This window comes from Lemur catta, chromosome 1, assembly GCF_020740605.2.
Source record: "Lemur catta isolate mLemCat1 chromosome 1, mLemCat1.pri, whole genome shotgun sequence".
Taxonomy (NCBI): domain Eukaryota; kingdom Metazoa; phylum Chordata; class Mammalia; order Primates; family Lemuridae; genus Lemur; species Lemur catta.
In genome coordinates this window covers 33941887-33969133 of record NC_059128.1, presented here as the reverse complement: position 1 = coordinate 33969133, position 27247 = coordinate 33941887, and the positions used below count along the sequence as shown (strand labels likewise).

Genomic DNA, 27247 nt, shown 5'->3' with positions numbered 1-27247 from the left:
CCACAGCTTCTGACTGACTGGCTTCAAGTTGCGTTCCCATGACCCCCTCCCTCTTTGGGTTCGATTAATTTGCTGGAGCAGCTTACAGAACTCCTGGAAACATGTTTACCGGTTTATTATAAAGGATATTACCAAGGATACAGATGAAGAGATATGTAGGGCGAGGTATGGGGGAAGAGGGGTGGGCTTCCATGCCCTCCCTGGGTGCACCATGCTCCAGAAACCTCCACGGGTTCAGGTATCTGAAGCTCTCCAAACCCAGTCCTCTGGGGTTTTTATGGAGGCTTCATTATATAGGCACGATTGATAACCGCATAGAAATGTGGTTGGACAAAAAAATTGCATGATCTAAACCCAGCAAAACCTGTCAGTTCAGATTGTTCTCGGCCTCTCTATGCAGCATTCCCTCCTCCAGGGTATGGGGCAGGACCCTATCTGGAATGAGGGTCTTTTGACCCACAATCAGATTAGAGTCCTTCCTTGGGCAGGTAAAAGGAGGACACGAGCAGGTCAGAAAGAGAGATTCTGTCTCCTGAGGTCTAACCACCCAACATTACAACAAGGACTATGGGAGTTATGAGCCAGGAACCGTAGACGAAAACCATAACTCATTAACTCCTCACAATGACCCTAGAGGTAAGTTCTGTTATTTTCGCCGTTTTACAGATTACTCGAGGCAGACTCCTATGAAGTAAGGTGCCCATGTTTATGCAGCTACTAAGTGGCAGGGAGTCCAAACCCAGGTGGTCTAGTTCCAGCACCTGTGTTCTTAACCACTGTGCTCTACTAGATACGTTCTGCTGTGCTTTCTAAAGTGATTATAGATCACTTACTTAAATTATTTTAGAAAGTGACATCTGCAGTTGGGGTTGGTTTGGTTGCATTCCTGCTGAAAAGCACAGGAATTATGTAGAAGTTTTTGTTTTTCTGAAGTCCCTTCCATCCCTTGTTTCTGGCACTTCTTGTATACACTTAGGTAAAAAGAATAAGCTTAACTTATTTTGGGCAATGATACTTGTTCAAGACCAGTCCTATGAATAATTAAATGATTTTATTTCCTAGGCTATGCTAACAGAGATTGAGCACAAGGTTGCCTCTCTGTTAGAGAATTGCAAAGATCAGGGCCTGGGAGATAGCGGAGCCACTCAACATGAGGCTGAAGCGCTTTCCCTGAAACTAAAAACTGTGAAGTGCAACTTGGAAAAAGTCCAGATGATGCTTCAGGAGAAATATAGTGAAGATCAGGTAAAAAAAAAAAAAAATGGCTATATATAGACATCCATGTCAATGTACGTACATGGCAGACCCACCAGGAAGAACTCGGGGTGGAAGGGATGGACATGCTACAAAGAAACTATCCTAAGTATGAAAGAATTACACATGTTAAAACTGTAGATAGGTGTACTGGCATTTGTTATTTTTATTTCATTTTACTATGCAGTTTTCTTATCTAGGCTTTTGCTATTGATAGTGGTGGTTTGGTTTGGGTTGGTTTCGTGGGGTTGAGTGTTCTTGCTGGTAATGATGTCTAGTGTAAGGCTTCTTCATAAAAGAAAGATGTATTTTAAAGGAATGTTGTGATTCCAGTTGACTGGAAAACGAAGTCTTTATAGATAAGTCTACATTTGACATCAGAAACACAAAACCTGTTTCCAGGGTACTTTTATTATTCATTTACAAATGTTTATATTAACTGATCAAAGTATCATATAGTTAAAGTGTTCTCATGATTTTTAAAAGCATTCTGTGTTTATAAATGCAAATGTGCGTATCTATGAGTGGGATCTTACTGTGTAAGATTTGCATCCATACTTACGGGTGGTTCCTACCTGGGGACTTAACATTCACAGAAACAAGATTGGCTGCAGATATATAGGCCATATAGTTCCCCTTTCATCCTAATATGTTCTCTCTTTTTAAAAAAAATCTACTTTAGACAGGGGAAATGTGAAGTTATAAGCATAATACTGTTTCCCTTCTTGATATTTTAAAAATTTTGTTCTTAAAGTTAAAAGACAGTAAATTTCCTTGCTTTTAGTAATTGATTGGCTGAATTAGGTTAAGGAACTAAAATAACCACTTCATCAAATGTAGCAGTTATTGAAGTTGTTATGAAATAAGTACATTAAATCATAGTATATAATTATAATAAGTAACAAAATACCATCAATACTTTATATAGAACTTTTCCATCATATAGTCCCCATTAGAATTGAGATAAAGTGGAGTTTTTTTCAAATAAATAGTCTGCCATCATGAAATTTTTTGCAGCATCCCACCATTCCAAAGAAACCCTCAGAGCATCAGAAAGTCCTCCAGCCAGTTAATCTTTCCGAATTCGAATCCATTGTAACTGAAAGGCCACAATTCAGCAGACAAAAAGATTTCCAACAGCAACAGGTAATTTCAGCCTCCTACAGTTGTAAGGACAAGAATAAAGCTTTCTATATGGAATTTAGAATTTCCCTGTGGACTAAATACTGAACTGCCATTGCAGTGTCAGCTTATGTAACTGTTTCAGAATGTGTTTGTATCTTTTTGGTGTTTTTCCATGTGTATAATATAGTTTAAATAATAGTTATTGTATGAATATTTTAAATAGGGTTTTTTTGGGGGAGTGGGGTTTTTTTGAGACAAGAGTCTCACTCAGTCACCCCTGGTAGAGGGCAGTGACATCATTATAGCTCACTGCAACCTCAAACTCCTGGGCTCAAGCAATCCTTTTGCCTCAGCCTCCCAAGTAGCTGGGACTGCAGGCACCCACCACCATGCCTGGCTAAATTTTCTATTTTCAGTAGAGACAAGGTCTCACTCTTGCTCAGGCTGGTCTCAAACTCCTGAGTTCAATCAGTCGTGCCGTCTTGGCCTCCCAGAGTGCTGGGATTACAGGTGTGAGCCACTGCACCCGGCCTTCACATAGTTTTTGAGAAATAAAAGTTAAGAACAAGACGGCAAGAAAGAGAAATGGTAAATAATGATTGAGGAATTGTTTCAAAATTAGATTATCTCAACAGAAGAAACCCTTGGGTACTGATTCAAAATTTGATTGATTAGACCATTTGAATTTTATTTAATTATAGGTTCTGGAGTTAAAACCAATGGAACAGAAAGATTTAATCAAATTCATAGAATTTAATGCTAAGAAAAGGTGGCCCCAGTATTGCCAGCATGATAAAGATACAACTCAGGAATCATCTGTAAGGTAAAACATTGTGAAACAGTTGGACATTCAGGGGTGTTATGGTTGGTAAAATTAATAATGCTTCTTTTAAAATCTCTCATAAAACATTGTCTGCATATATTGTGAAATTTTTTATGTTGATTATTCTTTTCACCTTTTGTTCTTTTCACCTTTTGTTCTTCCTCAAAAGCAACCAGGCATCTAGCCCAGCAAATGATGTTCCAGACTCGGTTTTGTCACCCCAGGGCCAGACTGGAGACAAATGGCAGTATCTGCATCATGAACTGTCATCAAAGATAAGGCTACCTCTGCCTCAGCTTGTGGAGCCTCAGGTCAGTCTGCATCCACACATGTTGTAAATAACCTGTTTATCTTTGAAAACTCAGAAAGTGTTCATTAAACAAACATGTATGTTCTGCATTAGGTAGCAGTTTATTCTCAGAAAGCAAAGATGCCAGGTGGGGTTTTCACTTGGCTGACACTTTTTCTCAATCCTGGAGATCTGCAGTAGGGGGTTCTCTCTGTGTTTCTCTGCCACCCTGGGCTTCCCAGATCACGGTTCTTACTGCACCGTCCACCGTTTGTCTGTATTTCCTATTGGATGGTCTGAGAAGGAGGAGCACGTCTGCCTGGTTCACATTTGAGTGCCTAGCACAGTGCCCTGGGACATCGTAGACCCTCAGTTACAATTTGTTGAGTGAATAAAGGAACGAATGATATGTGTTTTTAAAAATGCTTTATAAACTTATACAGCGTTATATGAGTATCATGCATTCATCAAAAGAGTCTTTGGAATCTACTCTGTGCCCGCCCCTGTGCCAGTGGCACCTGCTAATCGGTATTCCCTCCACACACACTGTGTCACTACCATTGCAGGTTTATTCAGGCTGGCCACTTTCCCAGCTGTGCTGGCTTTCTGTCCAAACAGGGAGCAGGTGAGCAGAATAGCGCCGTTGCTCACAAGTCCCAGGCTTTTGCCTTCAACTCTGCAGTCAGACCACCTGGGCAGAGGTTACCAATGATTTCCCAACTCCCCAATCTGGTGGGAACTTTTTAGTTCTCATCTTTTCTGCTGAAAACCTTTCTTGACCAATTAAAGTTGGATCAAACTTATTGGCTGGGCTTTAGACGTGGTTTCTCCTTGTTATTATATACCCTGGAACGTGTACGGGGCTCTTTCAGAGTAGAACTCCATTCAGCCGTTCTTTCCTCAAGCAGAGTCCTCTGCCACCCACCCCATTTCTTTTTATATGTTAGCTTTCTAATTTGAGAAACTAACTGAATTATTCTCCCTTCGGGAATCACAGCTCATTTTCAATACTTAGCTTTTCAATAACAAGATGCAAGTCCATCTCTAGAGCTGACTTATATTCTGTTCTAAGAGTTAGCTATACCAGGAGTCAACTAGTAAATGAACTAGTAAATAAACAGTAAATGGACTCGTAAGTAAACAGCTAATCTTGTATCATGAATATCATTGCCACTAAATTGGAAGATTAGTGATTTTATTTCTCAAAGTACGTTTTCCCCCTCATTTTGATATCTAAATGGACCCTCAAGTGTCTAAGTATAACCAGTCATGACTTTTCAAAGCTGTCTAAAATATTTAAAATTTAAATTATTTTTTCTCATAAATGACAAGATAGACGAAAACTTTCAGTAAGAAGGTAACTGGGAAGACAGCGTGCTAAGGCATTTCTGCTATTTACATTAACATCAGCAGTGGTTCCAGCTGACACTAATAGGGTTTCTCTTTGTCAAATAGGTTGCCACAAATAAGAGTATTCTACCCAGTGTGAGCATGTATAACTTTAGATACCCAACAACTGAAGAACTGAAGACCTACACCACCCAACTTGAAGACCTGCGCCAAGAAGCAAATAACCTTCAGACGCAGGTAAAAACTGTATGTTATGTATTTTCCTCATTGCAATAACATAGAAAAAGAAGGGAGATTGTATATCATTGTTGTGAATTGGTTGCAGTTTTCTTCACTGAACAATAGAACACACGATGGAATGGTCCTAGAATTGCAAACAGAATTTATCTTGCTTGCCAACTCTGATAAATTTTGTAGTGGCTGCCTAGAGCACTGTGTGTAAGGATTGTGAGTCTGAGTCCAGGGTCCGCGGGAAAGAGGGTGGTGATTGATGAGCACTGCCTGCGGTGGTGTTTGGGACAGGAATAATGAGGAGGGAAGGTGGGGAGGGAGTATGGCACAGTTTCCTAGCTTGGGGAGGCTTAACGCTGGGATGGTGTGCTGGGTAATGTGAGGTATCCATCAGAGAGGACAAGAGAAAACGGGGCCCAGGTTGGGGTGATTACTAGCTGAGGCGTGCTCCTAAATGACTTGTAGCTGGTCAGGGATTCCAGGTCACTGTGGATAAAGAGAAAGAGTTGTTTCCAACAACTTATGCTAAAACAGATCTGTGGCTCCCAAATTCACCGGGCACAGCTACACAACACCGGGGACCCCTTTGGTATTGTCCTTCCAAGGGTGGCCCTGATTCTCACAATCAGCCCAGAAATGACACTCCCACCTCCCCTTGCTCCACAGCCCATACCTGTCTTTAAGACACTGTACCTCCTTATTTTTTTTTTTAAGAAATGGAATCTCGCTCTGTCACCCAGGCTAGGGTGCAGTGGCATGATCATAACTCACTGCAGCCTTGAACTCCAGGGCTCAAGTGATCCTCCTGACTCATCCTCCCCAATAGTTGGGATTACAGGCATGAGCCACCGTGCCAGCCTGTACCTCCTCTTTCTAAGCAATCTCTTCAATCTTCTCTTTTGCGTCTCCTTTTCCTTGTCCTGACTATACTTGATTTCACTAACCCACTTTCTCCTACATTAAAATGTGGAGGGCAAGAAGCCGTGGGAAGAGGGACAGTGAGATTTATCCAGGACCACACTTTGACCTGGATGTCCCTGCTAAGCAAGTCCTTCAACTCATCATCTACCTTTTAATTCCATTCCATAGTCAAATAAACTGCCTAACATTTCTTAAACTCATTTTTCTCAGACTTAAAAATCTTATTTTTTCTGCTACCTGGTTCACAAAGTGTTTGAAACAACTTATTATTTAAAAAAAAAAGAAAGCATACTATAGATTGTAGACTGTGATGGAAATCAGGGAAAACATAGCTTTAGGAAGCAAGGAATCCTAATAATTTTTATTTTTTTCATTTCTGCTGTTGATTTAGGAAACCATGACAGAAGAAACATACATAAATTTGGATAAAAAATTATTTGAGCTGTTTCTGACCCTCAGTCAGTGCCTCGGCAGTGTGGAGGAGATGCTGCAGACACCAGGACTCCTCAGGGAGGATGTTCCTGCCCAGCAGGTGCACTACGAGGTAGGGCGTGTCTCACCAGCCCACGTGTTGGCCATTACAGCAGCCGCCCGTGGAGCCAGAGCCGAAGCCTGTTGGTCGGAGCTCATTTACCGTGTCTTCCTTTCTCTCTGCTTCGCAGGCGCTGGCTCTTGAGTTGAAGAAACTTTATTTAGCCATGAGTGACAAGAAGGCTGATCTTTTGAAAGCCATAACTTGGCCTGGTAAAAACACCAGCTTGCTCCGCGAATGTTTTGACAACCTCCAAGTCTGCCTGGAGCACACTCAGGCTGCAGCTGCCTCTAGAAGCAATTCCCTGAAAGCCGGCCTCAACTATAACCACAGTTATCAGGTATGATTCTGAGCCAACTTTGGCACTGTCTTAAGTTACAGCACGGACCCCTAATTTCCGTTAATTCCTATTCTCGGTGGCGTGCCTTACTGGAAATTGTTAAGGGAAACAGTGAGGCTCTCCTGTTGCTCATGGTTGGAGACCATTTGGAAATGAAGCCTTTTCTAAAGTCTTGGTTATGAATTTTTCAGAATGAGTTAACATGTTTCTTTTCTTGAAAAGAAAATTACATCTAGCCATTTAATGATTGTTATAGGGTAGAATTTGTATTTAAATTTCTAAGGCAGGAGGAGCCATGGAAGTTTTTGAGCAAAGGAATGGCAGTCCGTTTATGTTTCAGGTAGGTTGGTCTGGCAGTTGTCTAAAGTGGATTAGAGAGACTTGAGGCTGGTAGATTAGTTAGGAACCCACTAAAATTGTCGAATGAAAAATCAGTGAAAAAACGACACCACTTATGAATGAGTCTTACCCATAAAAATCAAGCCTGAATTCAGTCAGGCTTCTAGAATCCAAGTAAACAGGCACAAGAGAAGACGACTATGTTAAACAGCACTGTGGAGACGTAGTCTGCCAAATCCAGACTGTGGGAATCTATAGAACAAATGACACATTTCTTCACACACACAATTCAAGAAACAAAAAAGAGGTGGTAGGACAGTCTGCAGATTAAAAGAGACTTATGACATATGGACCTCATTTGGATCTTTATCAAAACAAACCAAAAAGAAAAATTATGGACAAAAATGTGAACCCCATCTGGACAGTTAACCATACTAAGGAATTATTATTGATTTGGAGGGGGAGTATATTGTAGTATTTTTAAAGGCAGGAATCTTTATCTTTTAGAGATACATGCATAAACATATACTGATGAGATGACTTGATAGCTGGGATTTGCTTTAAAATAGTCCATGAGAAGGGAGATTAGGTACAATCAGGACAGCTGGGGGAGAGGGTGGAGGGGAGAAAGCCATGAGTCAATGATTATTGAAGCTCAGTGATCATAACATGAGGATTTCTGTATTTTTTATGTGTTTGAAATTTCAAATGTTACAAAAATCAGAAAAATCAGTGAAATATTGGGTAGCAAAGGCTTAAATAAGATTGCTCAGTTTCCTGCATTTATCTTTTTTTATACAGAATGAAATAAAGCGATTATATGATCAACTCATTAAGAAGAAGACATCTTTACAACAGTCTTTGAATGAAATCAGTGGCCTGAGTATTGGTGAACAGCTTCAGGTAATCAAGTCAAAATGATTCAAACTGACCTAACCTGGGACCGTGGAGTCTTGTGTGTAAGCTGTGCCTCTGAACCACTTCCCTCTGAGCACCTGCAAGGCTTAAGGAAACAAATAAATAATGAAAACTATTTATGTTGACCTTTTAAAAACATCTCTTAAGTAGTGCTTTCTGAAGCACACCATAGTAAAAACAAGAGACCATTTCAACTATCAACCTCACAAAAATTTAAGTGTGCCCAGTGTTGGAAAATGAGACTCTCGTCGTCTTGATAGCAGAGCTTCTGGGGATCATTTGGCTATATATCAGAATTTTGAGCACACATCCTCTTCCATCCAGCAATAATTTGACTTATTCAGCAAATATTCGTTGAAGATTCACTATGTTCGGGCACTGTTCTAGGTGCTGGGCTTGCACTCTTCCTAAGAAAATAAGACGATATTCATGGGTGGGCCTGGTGGCTCCACTTGAATTAAAAACTGTAACTAGCCCAGAAGTCCATTAAGAGCTGTTACTAGAGCAATGTGCACCCTTACGGTGGCACACTGTGTGTCTGTTTCAAAGGAGCCAGATATGTGTGTACTGGTTCGAAGGGATGCTAAAGAGCCTGTAAGCAGGGAGTGCTGACCTTAGGACAGATGCCATGGTGCAAGTCATTAAGTGTAAGAATATGCATGTGTACCTCCCTTGGTGTATGCGCAGAAAGGGAGGGTGAGGGAGAGGAGCTGGACTTTCATTTTTCCCTTAATTCCCTTCCATACTGTTTAATTCTTTTTTAATGAAAGTGCCTACTTCTCTGACTTATTAAAGGGTTTTCCTTCTTGCATTGTCTCTCCCTTAGAAAGCAGATGCACATGCAGTGGAGCTGCAGAACTCTGAGAGCCGAGTAGCCAAACTGAGAGGCGAAGGGGAGAGACTTCATTTACCCTATGGTTTACTCCAGGAGGTTTACAAATTGGAGGTATGTCCGAGGGGAACACTCAGCACTGTGGCTGGAAGGAGTAAGGCTTTTGTCTTCCACCGAGAGTGCAGAGTTGTTCTTCATTGGAATCATTTTCCTGGGTGAATGACAGTGCTTGTGTGCACCTGCTCCTTTGCTTTCAGGATGTACTTGACAGCATGTGGGCAATCCTGGGAGCCAGGTACACAGAGCTCAGCAGCCCTTTCATCACTGAGAACCAGCAAGATGCCCTGCTGCAGGGCGTGGTGGAACTAGTTAATATCGGGAAGGAAAAGCTTGTTCAGGACCACTTACAACAAACCAAAAGTAAAGTTGCTTTACAGGCTCAAATACAAAATCACAAGGTAAGACCACAGGTCAAAGGACCTCTTCGTAGACCCATAATCTTACAGTGTTTCTGAAAGTGAACAGAAACTATCCATTTTCTTTGGTGAAATATGCAGCATTCATTCTTTTAATAAGCACCTATAAGAGTGCTTAGTGTATACCAGGAACCCTGGAAAACTAGGAGTAGGATTGTGAGTAAAAACAGACACAGTTCCTTATATTCACAGAACTTTCAGCTGATTGAGAAGACGTATTTATCAATGAATCCTCCAACAAATTTAAAATTAAAATTAGGACATGTTCTGTGAAAGCATTTAATAGAATAAATTGACTTAAGGAGGATAAGAAAGGCTTTCTTGAGAACTGTAATCGAAAGGAAGATGTATTATATAGTATAATACTACAATAAATCCTGTTTTCATTTAACAAAAAACCTCTTGATTACTAGCTAAAGATATGCAGTCATCAAGGTGGTGATAATAAAATATGTATAAGACATTGTCCGTACGTTCTGCAAGCTCATAGTCTAGGGCCTTTGTTTGGAAGGTAAAGCTTAGTCTAAGAATAATAGGAAGGTAAATATTATATAAAGGATGGAGGGAGGAGGAGAAAATATTGTCTACAGTGTGCCAGGCCCTTTGATAGATGCTTTTATAAGCCTTTCTATGTACCTGTCCTTTTCAAGGCATAGGAGAAGGGAGTCAGATCTAGCTGAAAATTGAAATTGACTAACAATAATGTTTACCATTTAAAATGGATTATTTTGTGGAAAAATATCACTTAAAGATAATATTTCTTCATAATTTCTTAAAATTCCTTTAGTGTTGAAAAACTAAGGGATCCATTTCAGTTTTCTTTTTGTTTTCGCATGTATTTAACTGTACATGGGTGTCCTGGGATTTCTGGCTTATAATACAAAAATCACTGGGTGATAATTTGAATTAATTTGGTTTTTAAGATTTTCACAAACTAACAATTAAATAAATAGTAAAACCTTTTCCATCTTACAGGTTTTTTTTCAGAAGCTTGTGGCTGACATGTTGTTGATCCAAACATACTCTGCCAAAATGTTTCCTTCTTTATTGCAAAAGAGAGAGACATTTTGGGCAGAACAAGTAACAGAAGTTAAATTACTAGAAGAAAAGTCACGCCAATGTGGCATGAAGCTGCAGAGTTTGTTGCAGGTATTTGGGTTACTTAAACTTTGTACTGAAGCTGGGAATTCCTGATTTTCAGCCACCACCTCCAGGTGTTGAAAACAAGTATCTAGTTATCATTAAGCTTTAGTTAAGTGGGAACACACCAATGAGGAATGTGGATGCCTATTTAGTTCTGATTGCTACTCCCCGAAGGAGAGCTTGGCTGGACTTTCTCATACCCAAATTTGAGATGGTACGCCATCTTTTTGCTAGGTTTACATATGAATAAGCAAAATTGTAAGCACTTTGAGACCTTGAATGGGATCATGTGGATGAAACAGTTAGTGGTTCAGACACCGTACTTCTTCAAGAAAACAGGCTCAGCTGTTCTGTTGTTAAAATGGATTCGTGACAATCTTGTCTCAAAGCTAAGAAAAAAATTAGGCATGCATAAAACTCCTTCTCAGTTTTAAGGTTTTCCCCTCTGATTTATTAAACTTTTTGCAGCCGATACCAGCGTGTAAAGGAAATAAACAAAAAGGAAGTACTCAACTGATAATGTAATATGTTATTTAATGTTAATAAAATTTATTTTCTACTTAGTGTGTCAAATTGATATTTATAATATTATTTCATGATATTTAAAAAAAAAAGATTCCATGGGCCGTATAAAACCCAAGTGACCCACTATGTGAATAGATATGAGAATTAGTGAAGTGGTTTTTCCAACAGATAACTTTTAGTGTCAGCAGTTCTGCTCTGTAGTGTGCTAGGACCCTGGATTTCCCTGTTTCTGTGGAAACGGGAAGTGAGGAAAAGCAATGCTAAGGCAGTCATACTCCCCTGGGGAAGTGTGAGCCCACACTCCTCAAACAGGCCCACGTGGCACGGGAGAACAGTGTTCGACAGGCTTGGCCCTAGACCAGGGAGGGCAAGAACAGCCTGAGAAGAGCTTCTGTTGGAAAAGGCTTTAAAAGTTAGTTCTCGGCCTTTCCAAATAAGACAAAGACTCTCACGTGGCTCTGAGCTCTCTACAGAGGTGCTATAAGAGTATCCTCCAACTTAACTGTATTTCTCCGTTAATCATGTTACCACTTTCACGAGGCACGCATAAGACACTAATGCCAACTGGATTTCTAAAAAGGATTTCTAAGGATTTAGAAATTTCTAAGGATTTCTAAAAAGGATTTCTAAACTGGATTTCTATGCCCTCAAAGGCAATGGAATTGTTTTCCATTAGCTTGTCGTAGGGTGGGGCACATCTCTCAGAAACATCTGGAATCTGTGCTTTAATTTTGTGTGGTCTCAGTGTCCGTTTTTGTTTTTATGATTAATTGTGTCATTGTCTAGAACCAATTTTCCAAAGGGCTCCCACTGATTTTTATGTCTTTAATTCTCTAGAAATGGGAAGAATTTGATGAAAACTATGCATCTCTTGAAAAGGACCTGGAAATTCTTGTATCTACGTTGCCCTCTGTGAGTTTGGTGGAAGAGACGGAGGAGAGGTTACTGGAAAGAATTTCATTTTACCAGGTATTTCACTTCCATTTAAGTTGTCCATTGCGATCTGTGATTTATTGTGGGTCATATTGACCAAGTTGCTTGATTTTTGAAGGTGAGTGATTTGAATTGAAATGAAGTATTGTTCCTCACACAGCTCACTGTTAGATGTACTGGGGGAGACTGCAGACGTGATTGTGAGCTCGTCAGCATGGGCACGTCTGGCTTGGGGTTAAAGACCTTGGTTTGAGTCCTAGCTCCTTCACTTACCACTTCTGTGACCTTTTGTGACCTGTGTCTTTAAACCTTAGTTCCTTTATCTGTAGAATGTAGATAATCCAGCCAGTTATAGCTGTCTCAGGAGGTGGATGTCAGTGGGCTACCAGTATAGAAATGAGCTGAGGAATGGAAAGAAGTTTGTAAACCATGGGGCCTGTAAGCCGGTGTTTGGTTTTATTACTGTAGTGAAGCCCTGATTGGACAGAGCCTACGAGACAGACAATAATCTGTTACCTGCCTCGAACATTAAGAAAAGACCTCAAACTTTTAAACTTTTCTTGTGTGACTTTTCGTATTGTTTTTATTAGTCTCCGTGTCTCCAATTTCGATGCTGTAGAGAAAAACCTTAAAATGGTGTTCAGATGGCACTGAGGACATAACCAACAAGATAAAAAAAAATGTTAAATCTTCACAATAGGAGCTTAAAACACTTATTTTTGACTTTAGAATATATACAGTCAGAATCTGAGTTGTGTGGCTAGAGGTAGTTATCAAATAATCAACTTTAAAACTTCAAAAGCAGGTTTATTGCCCAAATACACTGGATGGAAAATTAAAACAAGAAATACTTGGCAGGGACCTGCTATTCCTTAGAGGCATGTTAGCCCTATATGGAAACTTCCCAGAGCCTGGAATACTGTATTTATACTCTCTAGATGCCCAGAAAGCTACAGATGGTCTGGTTGCCACTTTATTATATTGAGACTAACTCTAAGGTAAATCTGGGTCCTCTGGGGTAGAGTGGGGGCTTCTGTTTAATTTGTTATTAATCAAGGGATACAGAAGGTACCATCCTAACAACTGAAAGAATATAGTTGAAAACAGGCCAGGTATAGTGGCTCATACCTGTAATCCTATCACTGTGGAGGCTGAAGTGGGAGGATCACTTGAGGTCAGGAGTTTGAGACCAGCCTCAGCAAGAGAGAGACCCCTGTCTCTACTAAAAATAGAATGAAGTTAGCTAGACAACTAAAAGCAGAAAAAATTAGCTGGGCATTGTGGTGCACTCCTCTGTAGTCCCAGCTACTCAGGAGGCTGAGGCAGGAGGATCGCTTGAGCCCAGGAGTTTGAGGTTGCTGTGAGCTAGGTTGATGCCATGGCACTCTAGCCCAGGCAACAGAGCAAGACTCTGTCTCAAAACAAAAAACAAAAAAAAAGAAAACAGATAGTATTTTAAGACTCATTATATTAAGAAACAGTCTAATATTAGGCAACTTAATATGAGCCTGATTATTTCCTCCCAAAGTGACCATATACCTTAAAATGTGAGTGTGGTTCTATTAGAGTTGAGATATTAAATAGAAAAAGAATTATTCTAAGACTTATAAATAAATTTGCCAAACTAAAAAGACACATCTCATCAAGTCCATCTCACGTATAGACTTCCACAGGCCATTCTCCATCAGGGTCATGGAGAGGTATGTGTGTCCAGCTGACGTGATCACCCTGAACAGTGGATGCCTGTGGGTCATGGAACCCAGGGGTCAGTTGAGTGGCCTTTGAAGTCAAACAAACTCATGTTTGAATGCCGGCTGGGCTCCTCCCGGGCTGAGTGACCAGCGCACAGACTGTCTCCCGTGTGTAAAATGGAGGAATTAAAACTTCCCAGAGATGTTCCAAAGATAAAGTTTCTGGCAGTTAAGGGCTTAGAAAATTAGGCCTTTTTAAAAAAAATATTGATGTTGGACATTTTATTCTAGCCCACAGGCTCAGGCAGGGGGAGGAGATTATAAATGGGAGTGGTGAAAAGGACAATGGGAGGGGAATTTTTTTGGTAACTGCTAAAAAGGTTTAAATTAATTGGAAAATAGGAAAACTTCTATTTTGATATTTAGTTAAGATTAAACAACTGTCAAGGTTAGTGGCATTAGCTGAACCCATCTGTGGAAGATAATTGCCTTTAGACAGGCTTCTCTCGAAGGAGTCGTTGTATTCACATTTATGAAGAATCGCATTTGTCTTTTCATGAAGTTGGATTATTGATGAGCTGTCTGTTTTAATTTATTCTTCTGAGGTTCTCTTCCTTTCTCCCTCCTGATTCTTTACATTCAGAAGACTCTAGAAATGATTTTCCCCCCTAGTATTTGCATCTAAGGGATAATGGAGAAATATTTTCTTATTTATCCGCTTCATATGTCTAGGTCACAATCTGAAATGCCCCCAGGGAGGGGCCAGGCAGGAGAACAGAAATAAGGAACACTGGCTGGGTCTGCAGTCAGAGGAGTGGCGGGAACTAAGGTTGGGGGGTGCTAAATGCTAAAGAGAGTGGGTCCTCCTAGAGGGGGCTTCTGCTACTGGGCTCCAGCCATCCTCTGCCACGTGAGAATGCAGACCAGCAATGGCTAGATCTTCCACTGTTCCCAGGGACACTGGAAATCCTGATTGCTGTGTAAAATTTCCTGATTTTCAAAATAATCTTTAGGTTGCACAAAGTCTGTCTGCAAGCTAAATGTGGCCTGTAGACTGCCAGCTCATTTTTTGTTTCTGTTGTTAGATGGAGGGATTAACTATCAGATCTAAATCTTTGAATGTTGGGGTTTTGTTTGCATGCCATATGTCTATAGAGTTGAATCTGTGCATTGCAATGCATTGGGTGGACGCTGTCATCTTGAGAAGGTGATCAATAAACCATTAATCCTGTCTCCAGTCAGACTACGCTCTTGAAGATTGGAAAGATGTTAATGTTTCATCAGTAGCCACTAATGAGTGGAGGGTTTTTAATGAAGTATTTGCAAATACATTGGCAGGCTTTGTTTTTTAATTAATTCATTCTGTGACTTTTTTATTAGCAAATAAAAAGAAACATTCGTGGAAAGCATGCCCGGCTTTGCCAAACTCTGAATGAAGGCAAACAGCTGGTGGCGTCTGTGAGCTGTCCTGAATTAGAGGGCCAGATTGCAAAACTGGAAGAGCAGTGGTTGTCCCTGAACAAGAAAATTGACCACGAACTGCACAGACTGCAAACGCTTCTCAAGCATCTGCTCAGGTCTCATTTCTTAGGGATTGATTGGTTTCACATTTTGCTGCAGAGAAAGACCTCAGAGGGATTCCTGCTAAATTAGACCTCAGCTAAATTTTCCATGCTGGCCCCTATTGCACTGGGGGTGGGTGTGTGTGTAGACAATTTAAAGCAGTTGGGTCCCTCTTCTGGGCTAAACAGGATCTCGAGTCTCCGATATCGGTTTGCTAGACACAGGATAATATGTAATCAGTTTGCTGGGGATCATTTATACATTTCTTGGGAAACTAGGAATTGTGTTATAAAATAATACAGATGTTACTTTTATACCATGAGGATGATCTTTCCTGCCTTCTTCCAAACATTTTAAAATTTAAAAGAAATTAAATGATTTTAGTTAACAGACTAGTTTGAAAACGTCTTTTGAGTTCTTCAGAGAATTTGTTGTGCTTAGTTGATATAATCTTAAACCAGAGGAAGGTGGAGAACATCGAACGTTTAAACTTCATTCTCATCCTGCCTCTTAATCTAAAAAAGTTTAAAAGTTACTAGAAGGGCAGCATTTTGTCTGGGTATTTTCATCACCTCAAATGAATATGTTGGTGTCAGCCAACAGCAGTTTGCCATTATGCAATTTATATAAATACTGGCTACATTTTTACTACAAACAAATTTATAAAGGACCTTGGATGAATAAAAATAATCTCTGTCCTTACCCATGGGTACACTTTTGTGTAGCTGTAATAAGAAATTTTTAAAAAATTTAGACTTTAAAATGCCTCTTTGTTCTTGATTAGCCATAAAGGAGAGTTCTAGAAAATGCCAAGAACATCGGATTTGGGGCATGGTATAAAACATGGTATAATCCTTACAAATGTCATGATTTTCTGAATGTTAGGGCTGACCACAAGAAAATATGCAATAAAATAAGAAAATATGCTGGTGATGCATGTCATCATCAGAGTTCTAATTTCGGTTTTCTCTCACTGTGCTCCTGTTAGTTATAACAGAGATTCAGATGAGTTAACCAAGTGGTTGGAATCATCTCAGCAAACTCTGAATTACTGGAAAGAACAGTCCCTCAATGTGTCCCAGGACTTGGATACAATCAGAAGCAACATAAATAACTTTTTTGTAAGTTGTATATAGAATATGCTGGATAATTATTGGTCAGAAATAAATATCAAGGAAAAAGCATCGGTGTTGTGATAGTCTCCGTATTTATTTGTGGAAAATGGATAAGACTTGGGCTAATAGCTATGTTCTTCAAACCTAGAGCTATTTGTTTCTATTGTTCATTTATACATTTATAATAAAGTATATTTTTCATTGACCCTATAAAATATATATGTAAATTAGAAACTTGCTCTGACAAATGCAGAAAATACCTTCCCCCAAACGAAAACAATCTTATAGGATTATTAATTTTTAAATGTTAAAGTTAATGCGTGGTTTTAAATTATATACAAAATTAATATTTCTACTAAAAAGATTTTTGTTCTATTGTTTTGAGACTTTTCTGGAGGAAAATATTACTTTTGTAATATGAATTGTACTTATGAAACTTCTGGTCTTTTCCCTTAGTCTTCTCTTTTTTTTCATTTTCTATATTTTGTAGCTATGGTTGTACCTATGGTTATTTAGTATTAAAATGTAAATATTTTTAAAATTACTTGAACCTATACATAGTAAAGATTTCAAATATTAAAAACTTGTTGGCCGGGCGCAGTGGCTCACGCCTGTAATCCTAGCACTCTGGGAGGCCGAGGCAGGAGGATTGCTCGAGGTCAGGAGTTCAAGACCAGCCTGAGCCAGAGCGAGACCCTGTCTCTACTAAAAATAGAAAGAAATGATACAGATAGCTAAAAAATACATATATAGAAAAAATTAGCCAGGCATGGTGGCGCATGCCTGTAGTCCCAGCTACTCAGGAGGCTGAGGCAGTAGGATCGCTTGAGCCCAGGAGTTTGAGGTTGCTGTGAGCTAGGCTGACGCCACGGCACTCTAGCCTGGGCAACAGAGTGAGACTCTGTCTCAAAAAAAAATTTGTTGCAAGTAGTTCATTTAATACGAACTTTGTGTTGGGTTCCATAGCTTCTTATAAAACTGACCATTGAAATAATGACTTGGCTATTTTAAAAAATATATTAATCCACTAGGTTATAAGCTCCTTGAGGGGCATGAACCCCATCTCTTTTGTTCCCCACTATGTATCTACTGCCTGGAATAGTGCCTGACACTTGGTAAGAAAAGGAGTATGTGTGCATGTATATACATTTCAGATATTTGCTATGTTTAGTTTTGGACTCTAAACAATTATTCTCTTACTCTTGCTATATTTAAATTTTAAAACTATTTCCTTTAGGAGTTTTCAAAAGAAGTGGATGAAAAGTCCTCCTTGAAGACTGCCGTTGTGAGTACCGGGAACCAACTTCTTCACCTTAAAGAAGCTGATACAGCTACTCTGAGAGCATCTTTAGCACAGTTTGAACAGAAATGGACAATGCTCATCACTCAGCTTCCAGATATTCAAGAAAAACTTCACCAGGTAAGTGTTTAAAGACCCAGCATTTGAATTAGCATTCCCTTGTTAGCTCACAACTCTTTTAAAATTATTTCTCCGACTCAATAATTTTCATTGACACTGCCTATTTTTCTCCGGCACCGCTGAATATAGGTCTTAATTACTGAACTCTCTTCCAATGGGATCTTTCTTAAGAGAGAAATCAGGCTTAATTACTTTATTTCTCAGTTTATCTGTGCCACTGTGTTAGTTTATGTGAAGGTCACTGTCATTGTTTTGGGGTCACTTACTCTAAGCTTGAATGCTGGGTTTGTTTTTGTGAGTAGCCTACATAATTATGAAGCAAGACCTTTTATCAAACCAGATATCATCTTTAGTGATGCCCCGATTCATTTTGTTAACTGCAGGTAATTAAATGGAAATCATTTTGTTCTTGCAGCTTCAGATGGAGAAATTGCCATCTCGTGAAGCAATCACAGAAATGATTAGCTGGATGAACAATGTGGAGCATCAAACTGCAGATGAGGACCCTGCCCGTCCACCAGGTTCTGTGTCTCAAGTTAAAAATCTTCTGCAGAAGCACAAGGTAATTATGCAAAAGGAGCAGCAGTCTTTTCATTACATAAGAAGGCAAATCAGTTGGAGGGGAAATTCTGAACAAAGAGACATGTAGGATATAATTTAGAAAAATTAATTCTAGGGGTAAGAAAATGGGGTGATGGAGGATTCTAAAAAGGTAAGTTAGTATGCTTGCTCTTTTTCCATTTAAATTCCTTTGGTAGCTCCCATCAGCACAGGACAACCCAAGCTTTTAACAGACTCTGGCCCCTCCTTACCTCCTAGTCTCATCTTTTCATTCCCCCACGTAAACCCTGGATCCTGGCTAGACCAAGTGATTTTCAATTCCAGCCATTTCTGGTGCTCTCATGCGAGGTGCATGCTGTGCCTTTGGCCTGGAATGCAGTAGCCCACTTCTAGCTAATAAATGCTTTTAGTCATCCTTCAAGAGTTAGCTCAAGTATCTCCTCATTTGGAAATCCACCCCTGACTCTCCCAGCCGGAATAGGTGACTTTCCTGGATTAGATGTCTCTGTGATGCTATCAGTGGTTCCTATCATGCAATATTAAATTATCTGTTAGCTTATCTATCTCCCTACCTTGACTATGCTTCCTGAGAGCAGGAGCTGTCCTTGCCCTCCCTAAACCAGCACACCTAGCCCAATACCTGGCATCTAATAGGTGTTAATAAATGTTCTTTGAGTAAGAGAATGAATGAGAAAAAGTTGATATCCTATGAATAGATATGAATGTGGCCTACTATGTGATATTTAATTTCAAGTAGATTTAATTAACATTTAGCAAGCCACACACATTTATTGTATGCCAGGCAGTGTTTTGGATGCTATAAATACAGAGATGAATGACAAGCTTGGTCGTGGCTTTCAAAGACCTCACAGGTTGATGGAGTAGCTGGATGAGTGGCTTCATCACCAGGCATGATGTTAGCAGAGGATTTTGTTTTACATACCATCACATCCTAACTTCAGCGGGTAGTAGAATCTTTAAAAGGTCTACATGTGTATATTTTTGCAGGCTATAGTAACCTAGCACATACCACATGGTTTGCCCCCACATGTCTCCAAAGGAGGTGCTAGAACTTTCTAGGATTAAACTCTACAGGTGGCAGGCTTAATGGAAACATGGTTGGCCCTGGGTAGGTTTAGGATTGGTGTGGAACTTACAGCCACCCAAACTACCCTGGGAGGCCTAGACTGTCCCCAAAGGAATAGAGAAGCTGCCTAAATTGGCAGAGTTCCTCAAAGGGTTTTCTGGAAGAGCCTTAACTTCCTATTTCCAATCTAGTTGTTTCCATGAGCCCTCAGGGTGGCTCAGAATTCCAGCACAACTCTCAGGCAGCCTCTCTTAGGGAACCCTTTGTCACCCCCTGGGTCCTGATTTTGGACTGCCATTTGTGGTGTTCCCTTTGACTTTTCAGCCTGTTTGAAAGCAGCGAGTCTCTCTGTCCCCAGGAATGTGTAATTCCCTAAAGTAATTAAATTCTGACCAGCCTGAGCAGGAGCGAGACCCTGCCTCTACTAAAAATAGAAAGAAATGATCTGGACGGCTAAAAATATATAGAAAAAATTAGCTGGGCATGGTGGCACATGCCTATAGTCCCAGCTACTTGGGAGGCTGAGGCAGGAGGATCGCTTGAGCCCAGGAGTTTGAGGTTGCTGTGAGCTAGGCTGACGCCACGGCACTCATTCTAGATGGGGGAACAGAGTGAAACTCTGTCTCAGAAAAAAAAACAAAACTAAATTCCACTCAAATAAATCAGACTCGTGGGGGGTGGGGAGAGTGGAAAGTAACTCCTGACAGGTGCCCCTCAATTAACGGATGAGAGCTTGACGTCCCCTAGAGTGCATGAAGGGAAATCCAGTTCATCTAACCGACTTCTCTTTAGGCTTTGGGTGTTTAATTTTGCTTGTTTGTTTTAGGAGTTTAGAATGGAAATGGACTATAAACAGTGGATAGTTGACTTTGTTAACCAGTCACTACTTCAGTTAAGCACCTGCGACGTAGAAAGCAAGCGCTATGAAAGAACGGAGTTTGCAGAGCACCTGGGGGAGATGAACCGCCAGTGGCACCGGGTACACGGAACACTCAGCAGGAAGGTGTGTTTCTGGGTCACAGATGAATACGTGGTTTGGATACCACTTTCTGAAAAATCCAAGAAGACATTCAGATAATTGATTTACAGTTAAACCCAATAATCATCTCAATCATATGGACCTTTTATAAATCCTGTGTTTTAGCATTCTTCTTTGGTGCATATAAGAGAGTATGAAATAGTTCTTATATTCTATTGAGTTTTCTTAGTGGGAAATTGAGTTAGACAAGTGAAGAGGAGAAATTTTATTTAAGAAGATGTCAAGTGTTATGTCAGGCTACTAGATGATCAGAGATTGTGACATTTTCTGTGAAAGCAGATGTTCAAAAGGGACAAAGCTATTTCAGCTTAGAAAAGATTACTGAAAGGAAGAAAAAAATTGATGTGGCTTTTTTGGTAGATTTTTCAGTCCATGAATCTTGAAAAGATTAGAAAAACTTATTCCTAAAAAATATTTATATATATTAGCAGTGACGGTTGATTTGTTTACTGCATAGAGAATGCATACAAATAGATTTATACAATTAAAGTTCAAGTACATAAATGGACAAAGAACATGAACAGACAATTCACAAAAGAGGAAATTCCAGTTAGCAAATAAACATAGAAAGATATCAACATCAATTATCAGATATTCAAAATAAACATTATATAGCATACACTTATTAAATTAGAAAAATTTAATAAGATATGGTTAAAGCTGAAAGCTGTCACATTCATACATTGCTGACAATGACTTAAATACTCTTTTGGAAAGCATTTGTAAAATTTAAAGAACCATAATCATTTTATCTCATAACCAACCAGGTCACCTCTTACACATTTAAATAAATAGTCCTTCAAAAAAAAAGGATTTTGCATAAAGTGTTCAGCTCAAAATTATTTATATTGGTGAAAACGTAGAATGCCTTAATTTCCAACTCTAGAGAAATGATTAAATTATATTGTGCCCATTTGATATTAGGCAGCATTTTAAAATTAATATCAGCATATGTCATGACACAGTGGGTGCTTATGACATTGGAAAAAAGAATATAAACATTTATACGAGGCCAGGCATGGTGGCTCACACCTATAATTCTAGCACTCTGGGAGGCCGAGATGGGAGGATTGCTTGAAGGCAAGAATTCAGGACCAGCTGAGTAACAGTGAGACCCTGTCTGTATAAAAAATAGAATAATTAGCCAGGCATTGTGGCTTGGGCCTGTAGTCCCAGCTACTCAGGAGGCTGAGGCAGGAGAGGATTGCTTGAGCCCAGGAATTTGAGGCTGCAGTGAGCTATGGTGGCATCACTGCACTCTAGCCTGGGCAACAGAGCAAGACCCTGTCTCAAAAAAAAAAATTTTTTTTTTATATGTACCATGATTCTAGCCTAATAAAATTGCATTAGAAATGAGAAGAATCATAGACATTGAGGGCAATGATTATTTATTACATTGATGAATTGTGATATTATTGATATTGATACAGAAAATTTTAAGCAACTTTAATGAGAGTTTGGAGCAAGAAAATTTTCTTATACTTTGCATATATTAACAGATAACTCAATGAGAAATAGTGAATGTTAGCAATATAATTTTATTTTGTCCAGGTATTATAAAGCTCCAAAACAGCCAGCTCTCTCAGCAAATTAGCTTTCACTTTAAACGTGAGATTTTTTTTTTGTAAAGTGGAGCTTTAATTCTATTTCCTGATTTCTGAATCTTTATTTCAAAAATTATTGGAGCATCCTATTATGTGACATATTAGAAAGTTGAGAAGAAACAACATTGTTCTTTTAAAAATAACTTCATGGCATTTACATTTTAGAGCACGTAATTTAAAATAAGAAAGTTTTTTTTGTAATTTTTTATTCATCATTTATAGATACAACATTTAGAACAACTTTTGGAGAGTATCACTGAGAGTGAGAACAAGATACAGATTTTGAACAACTGGATGGAAGCGCAAGAAGAGAGACTAAAGATGTTACAAAAACCTGAAAGTGTGATCTCGGTCCAGAAGCTGCTCCTGGACTGTCAGGTGAGAACCGCGTCCTGTCCGACATGCCAGCTTCGCCTACGGGTCACCAGTCTTGCCCCAAGGAGGAAGATACGTTGCTACAGCTGCTGGAGACTCCTCCAAGTCCCCTATGTTTACTATTTTCTTATGTGTACTAGAAAATTTTCCATGGGTTTTACAAAACTGCAAAGGAGATATTTTCATGGTCACAGTATTTCTGCTCTGAAGAGGTTTGAGTAGTACTCCTGATGGGGGCAGGGAAATGTTTAAAGGGAATTTTGATTTAGATGCTTTCCAGTTTTTGTGTTTTTTATTATTTTGCCCAATATTCACAAAACTACTCTGAAGTTTTTGTTATTTTTAGCATTTCAAAAACTCTTCGTTTTCATCAGAAGAGAATGATTTTCTTCTACCTATTGTGCTCTGGGTTTTAAAAGGACCACTTGTCCCCTGGACCCACCGTCTGAATCCCATTTGGGCCCGAGGGTGTTGTCTGTGCCCTGTGTTTGTTCAGCTGTGCTTTGCCAAGTCACTTTGTCTTTGAGATGCCCTCTCCCAAGTGCAGATTGACCCTGCTTAAGCACGCCTCTTGGGTCACCTCCTATGCAAAGCACTTCAGCTGTCACCATAGCTGCCAACCACGTGGACATATCACACAGTCACTGTTGGGACTGGAAAGTCTTGCTTCTACCAAGAAAGTTACAGGATTGTACTGGACATAAACTGTGAGCAGCAACATTACCAAAAGGGGTCTTTTCACATGGTCGTATCCTGTTCCCCACTCCCCGTATCATTTCCACGTAGGCATGGTGACTGCCACCTTGGAGTCAACAGCCTTCCTGGCTGGGAGCCTGCATTGCACGGTTCGGTGCTGCACCATCCCCTGACAGACTGTCCTTTCCAGAAGCCCAGGAGCTCTTTCCATGCTTGTCTCTACCTCTGATTTCTCATTAGTTCCTCTCAGTTTACGCCTTGTCATCTGGTCCGTCGTCTCAGTCCAGCCAGCTTCTTTCAGACCACTGTCATCGCAGGTCTGCCTTCCTGCTACAGCCTCCAGCCAGCTTTCCAGCCTCCTACCTCATCTCCTTCCATTCATTCTCCTGAAATGCAAGAGGTCACAGTGCTATCCTTCAGTGGCTCCATGCCGACCATAGAATGAAGTTCTTCAGATGCTTTGGAATGGCATCAGAATGCTAGAGGCCCTTTATGACCTTCTGTCACCTACACAGAGTTGCAAATAGTTCTAAATCAAACTAGTCTTAAATAATTGGGGGGGTGGTTCTTGTTTACTTTGTTAACAGTAGCCACTGAACAACTTGGAGTGGATTCAGTTTAGCTCTTCCCCACATAACCATACTGCCAAGTGGTAATTAAATCCCAAATAAAACTCCACCATGTATAGAAACATTTATTAGCAAGCAAGCACTAAAAACAGTTTGAATAACTGTAAGTTTGGTGTAGCCCAGCTCTCTGCCCTCTTTGGTGCACCAGCGGCCACTTTGCGTGAAAGGCAGACACATTACTATTCCAGAAGCAAGAGTCCGTTATTTCTATGGCCAACATTAGGCAACCAAAGTCCTTGGAGTGTAGGCTGGATACACAAACCTCATAGGAATTGTCTTACAGGGCGAAGGCAACAGGCTCTACTTAATTCTTACATCCTGTTCAAGTAAGGGTGAAAATTCCATCTACAGTAGTTTAGCCAATCCACTGGTCTTGGGTACATGTAGTTTCACCAGTGAGAACCCATTTCTAATATTCATCATGCTATTTAATGTCATTGATTTCACCAATAAAAAACCATTTCTAGTATTCACTGGGCTTATTAGCATAATGAGAGGTGTTGATTGAGACATGGAGTTCAGAAGTGCTATGATAGCCCCCTCCGAAATGTGGGCTTCCTAATTCAAATGCTTACCGACCACCCTGGAGTATGCATATCTGGTTGTACCTGGCTGCACCTGGATGTAGTTTAACCCATAGAAGATTTTCCACTATTTTTGCCGAGGTATTTTGAAGAAATTTCCAGACGTGCCTGGCCAGCGTCATCTCTCCTCTGTCCCCACCTTGCCTCTGTGCCGTTGCATATGCTGCTGATTGCAGGATTCTGGGCACCCACTCCCCCCACCCACCCACACAGAGGCTCTCCGCCATCTTTGTCAGCACTCGGCCAGAGCACCCTGCCCTCCTCCCTCCCCTCATACCCACTGGCCGTGCACCTTCCTGTGTACTCCCACACTTCCCATTAGCTTGTTTCTTCTTGTTTTATCTTTTTTGGATGGATCTTTGTAAACAAGGCACAGATGGAAGTAAATTGATATTAATAACGTGAGCTTCTAGCACCCTGTGCAGCATCACGTGTCAGAAGCTATACTGAACTCGCCTGTCCTCTACTGGCCGTGCTGGCTCTCGGCACGCCTGTTAAGCCTGCCACCACCTGTGACATTTGTAGGTGCTTAGTAGTCGCTTGAATACATCTTTTGGTAGACCTAAAAGGATGCTTTTCTGCAAACTTCATTTTCTCTGTTTCTTCACTACTCACTGCTTATGGGAAATAAAGTGATAGATGTATAGTTTGATGACTTATCCCAGGGTAGAGTCTTTCAGTTCAGGTAAGCTTGCTAAAGTGGCTTTACTCTAGAAAACTTATGGATTGGAGTGGATGAAGCATTAAGACAATTAGGGTTTGAAGTATTCTGAAGCGTTTCTAAAAGTTTTTGATGACTGGAAAAGGGCCAAATTTGGCATATTATAATTACCAAGGAAAATTTTGTGGCTGACTAGAGTGGGGAGGTGTGAGATGAGGTTATTAATCCCTCTAGTTCAATGCTTCTATACTTTAAGCAACCACGGTTTCTGATAGTGTGTTCATGATAATTTCAGGAGAATTTAGATATTTTAAAAATATTTCACACTGGTCCTCGCAGAACAGCAAAGGGAGACTTGCAAATTCTAGTGACTCTCCATAAATTGGCAAAAGATTTCTTTATTTCATCCTATTTTGTGTGTGGCAAGTTGGAATTTTAAAGTAAGATGAATTATTTTGCCATTGAGGTGGGAGTTGGGAAGCTTGGAAGGAACTGTTCGGTCTCAGGGGAGCACGGTCAGGTGACAGGGCTGACCACTGGGCTAAATCCATGTTGTTCTGAGAAGAAACAAACAGGAGCAGCCCCGTCGTGTGCATGTGTGTGCATGTGCTGTTACTGCCATGGTTACAGTTACGCCACCTTTTTTTGCTTCTTTGTGTTGTCGCTTCCCTCTAACTCTCTGCTGAATGGTCCTTTCTCATCACCTTCTTTACATTATGGAGGAAAATACGACAACTTATGGGTAGATAAGTGTTTTTAGAAATCTCTAGTTTATTGAGCCTTTGGGAAGACTATTTTATAAGTTCAAAGAAGGGGAGTGATTCAGTACTTTCGAAGTGTTTTAAGTTACAACTTTACAAAGGGAAAAAGTTAGACTGAAATGGATACTAAAGGGAACATGCTGACAAATGAGGTTGTCGGGTGTGCGTGAGCGCGTTAGGGTGGCCGAGATGGATAGAGGTGCGGCTGCAGGGGTCGCACTGGCAGAGGCTGTTTCAGAGAAGCTGTTTTGCTTGCGGGGTGCTGTTGCGACCAGTCCATACAGATGCTATTTCACAAACACACTCACATGTGACAGTCGCCCCACAGTGCACTGACGGATTGTTATTACGGCGGGAGATTTTCTATTAATATGTCATATACTCGAAGTATAAAGTGTCGTGCTGTGGGAGGTTCCTCCAGCTCCATCCTCTGGTCATCCATTCCTGCTCCCAACCATAGTTACCTGTTTCTTTTGGAATAGATTCTTTTCCCCCACTTTCTACTTTCCAGTCCAAGAGACCCCCTGAGGTTCATTGATTTTAAAGTTTGCGATTTTCACATTTCAGGAGTGACCTAAAGGCTCCTGGCACGTGGTAATTTGGCAGTTTTGCTGGGCTGGGTGTCAGTACCCTGCCCTGAGGCTAGTGCGACTACAGACCCGGCTACCTGCTCGGCAACCACGTTCCCCCAAGACACTCATGTTCCTCCTTCCTTGTGGACCACACAGTGATTCTTACGAAGGATCACATTTTTTTTAATGAGCTGACTTTCTTGTGAAAAACAATCTTCAAAGAGACAAGTAAAATTTGAGCAAAAGATCATTAACTTGAGGCCGGACATTCAAAACACACATATCTAGATGGAAATGGAACGCTAAGGGGAGTGTGTGCAAATGCATCTCAAATTCGTACAGTGGGAGAGGTGAGAGGAATTCAAAATGAATCCTTCTCAGTGCCAAAGATCTTTTGTGTTTTCCACATTTTCTGTAACAAGCTTATAGTTCTTTAATAATTTAAAAAAAAAAAAAAAGTTTAAACTTTTTCCAAATTGGATTCTCAGCCCAATCCTGAGAAGGGCAAATAAGCCCTCTGATGGTCCTTGACCACTGGCTCCGTAGTCTTTGGCATAGAGGGCTACTGTGGTTTTCTGAAAAATGTGTTCATAAAGAGTTGACCAGAGTGGGGTAACTCTTATGAGTGAGTTAATAAACTAAGAGGTACAAAAAGATATTAAAGCTATTACTGACTGAACTACCAATGATTATATCATGTCTTTTATAGGATGCTTTAAGGTTTAAAATCACCTTCCTGCTTGTGGTTTCACTTGAGTTCTAAGCTCTGCATTGTGTTGGGGTATCATCGCTGTTTTCTAGATGAGAAAATGGAGACTTAGGGGTTTGATGACTTATGCCTGGTCACAGAACCAGCAC

General features: G+C 40.2%; 1 protein-coding gene across 6 annotated transcripts in view; it reads left to right on the top strand.

Annotated features, from left to right (window-relative positions):
• Nucleotides 1-27247, top strand: part of SYNE2 (spectrin repeat containing nuclear envelope protein 2) — a 297352-nt gene that overhangs the window by 205696 nt on the left and 64409 nt on the right. For all 6 annotated transcript variants that reach the window (XM_045565891.1, XM_045565887.1, XM_045565883.1 and 3 more), the window contains 18 exons: nt 1063-1245; nt 2272-2400; nt 3081-3202; nt 3372-3513; nt 4947-5078; nt 6385-6537; nt 6656-6865; nt 8006-8107; nt 8949-9068; nt 9212-9412; nt 10406-10579; nt 11936-12067; nt 15103-15299; nt 16274-16406; nt 17638-17820; nt 18236-18382; nt 20295-20471; nt 22334-22489. In XM_045565891.1, the coding sequence (XP_045421847.1) occupies nt 1063-1245; nt 2272-2400; nt 3081-3202; nt 3372-3513; nt 4947-5078; nt 6385-6537; nt 6656-6865; nt 8006-8107; nt 8949-9068; nt 9212-9412; nt 10406-10579; nt 11936-12067; nt 15103-15299; nt 16274-16406; nt 17638-17820; nt 18236-18382; nt 20295-20471; nt 22334-22489 (2793 nt within the window). The remainder of the gene's footprint in view (nt 1-1062; nt 1246-2271; nt 2401-3080; nt 3203-3371; nt 3514-4946; nt 5079-6384; nt 6538-6655; nt 6866-8005; nt 8108-8948; nt 9069-9211; nt 9413-10405; nt 10580-11935; nt 12068-15102; nt 15300-16273; nt 16407-17637; nt 17821-18235; nt 18383-20294; nt 20472-22333; nt 22490-27247) is intronic.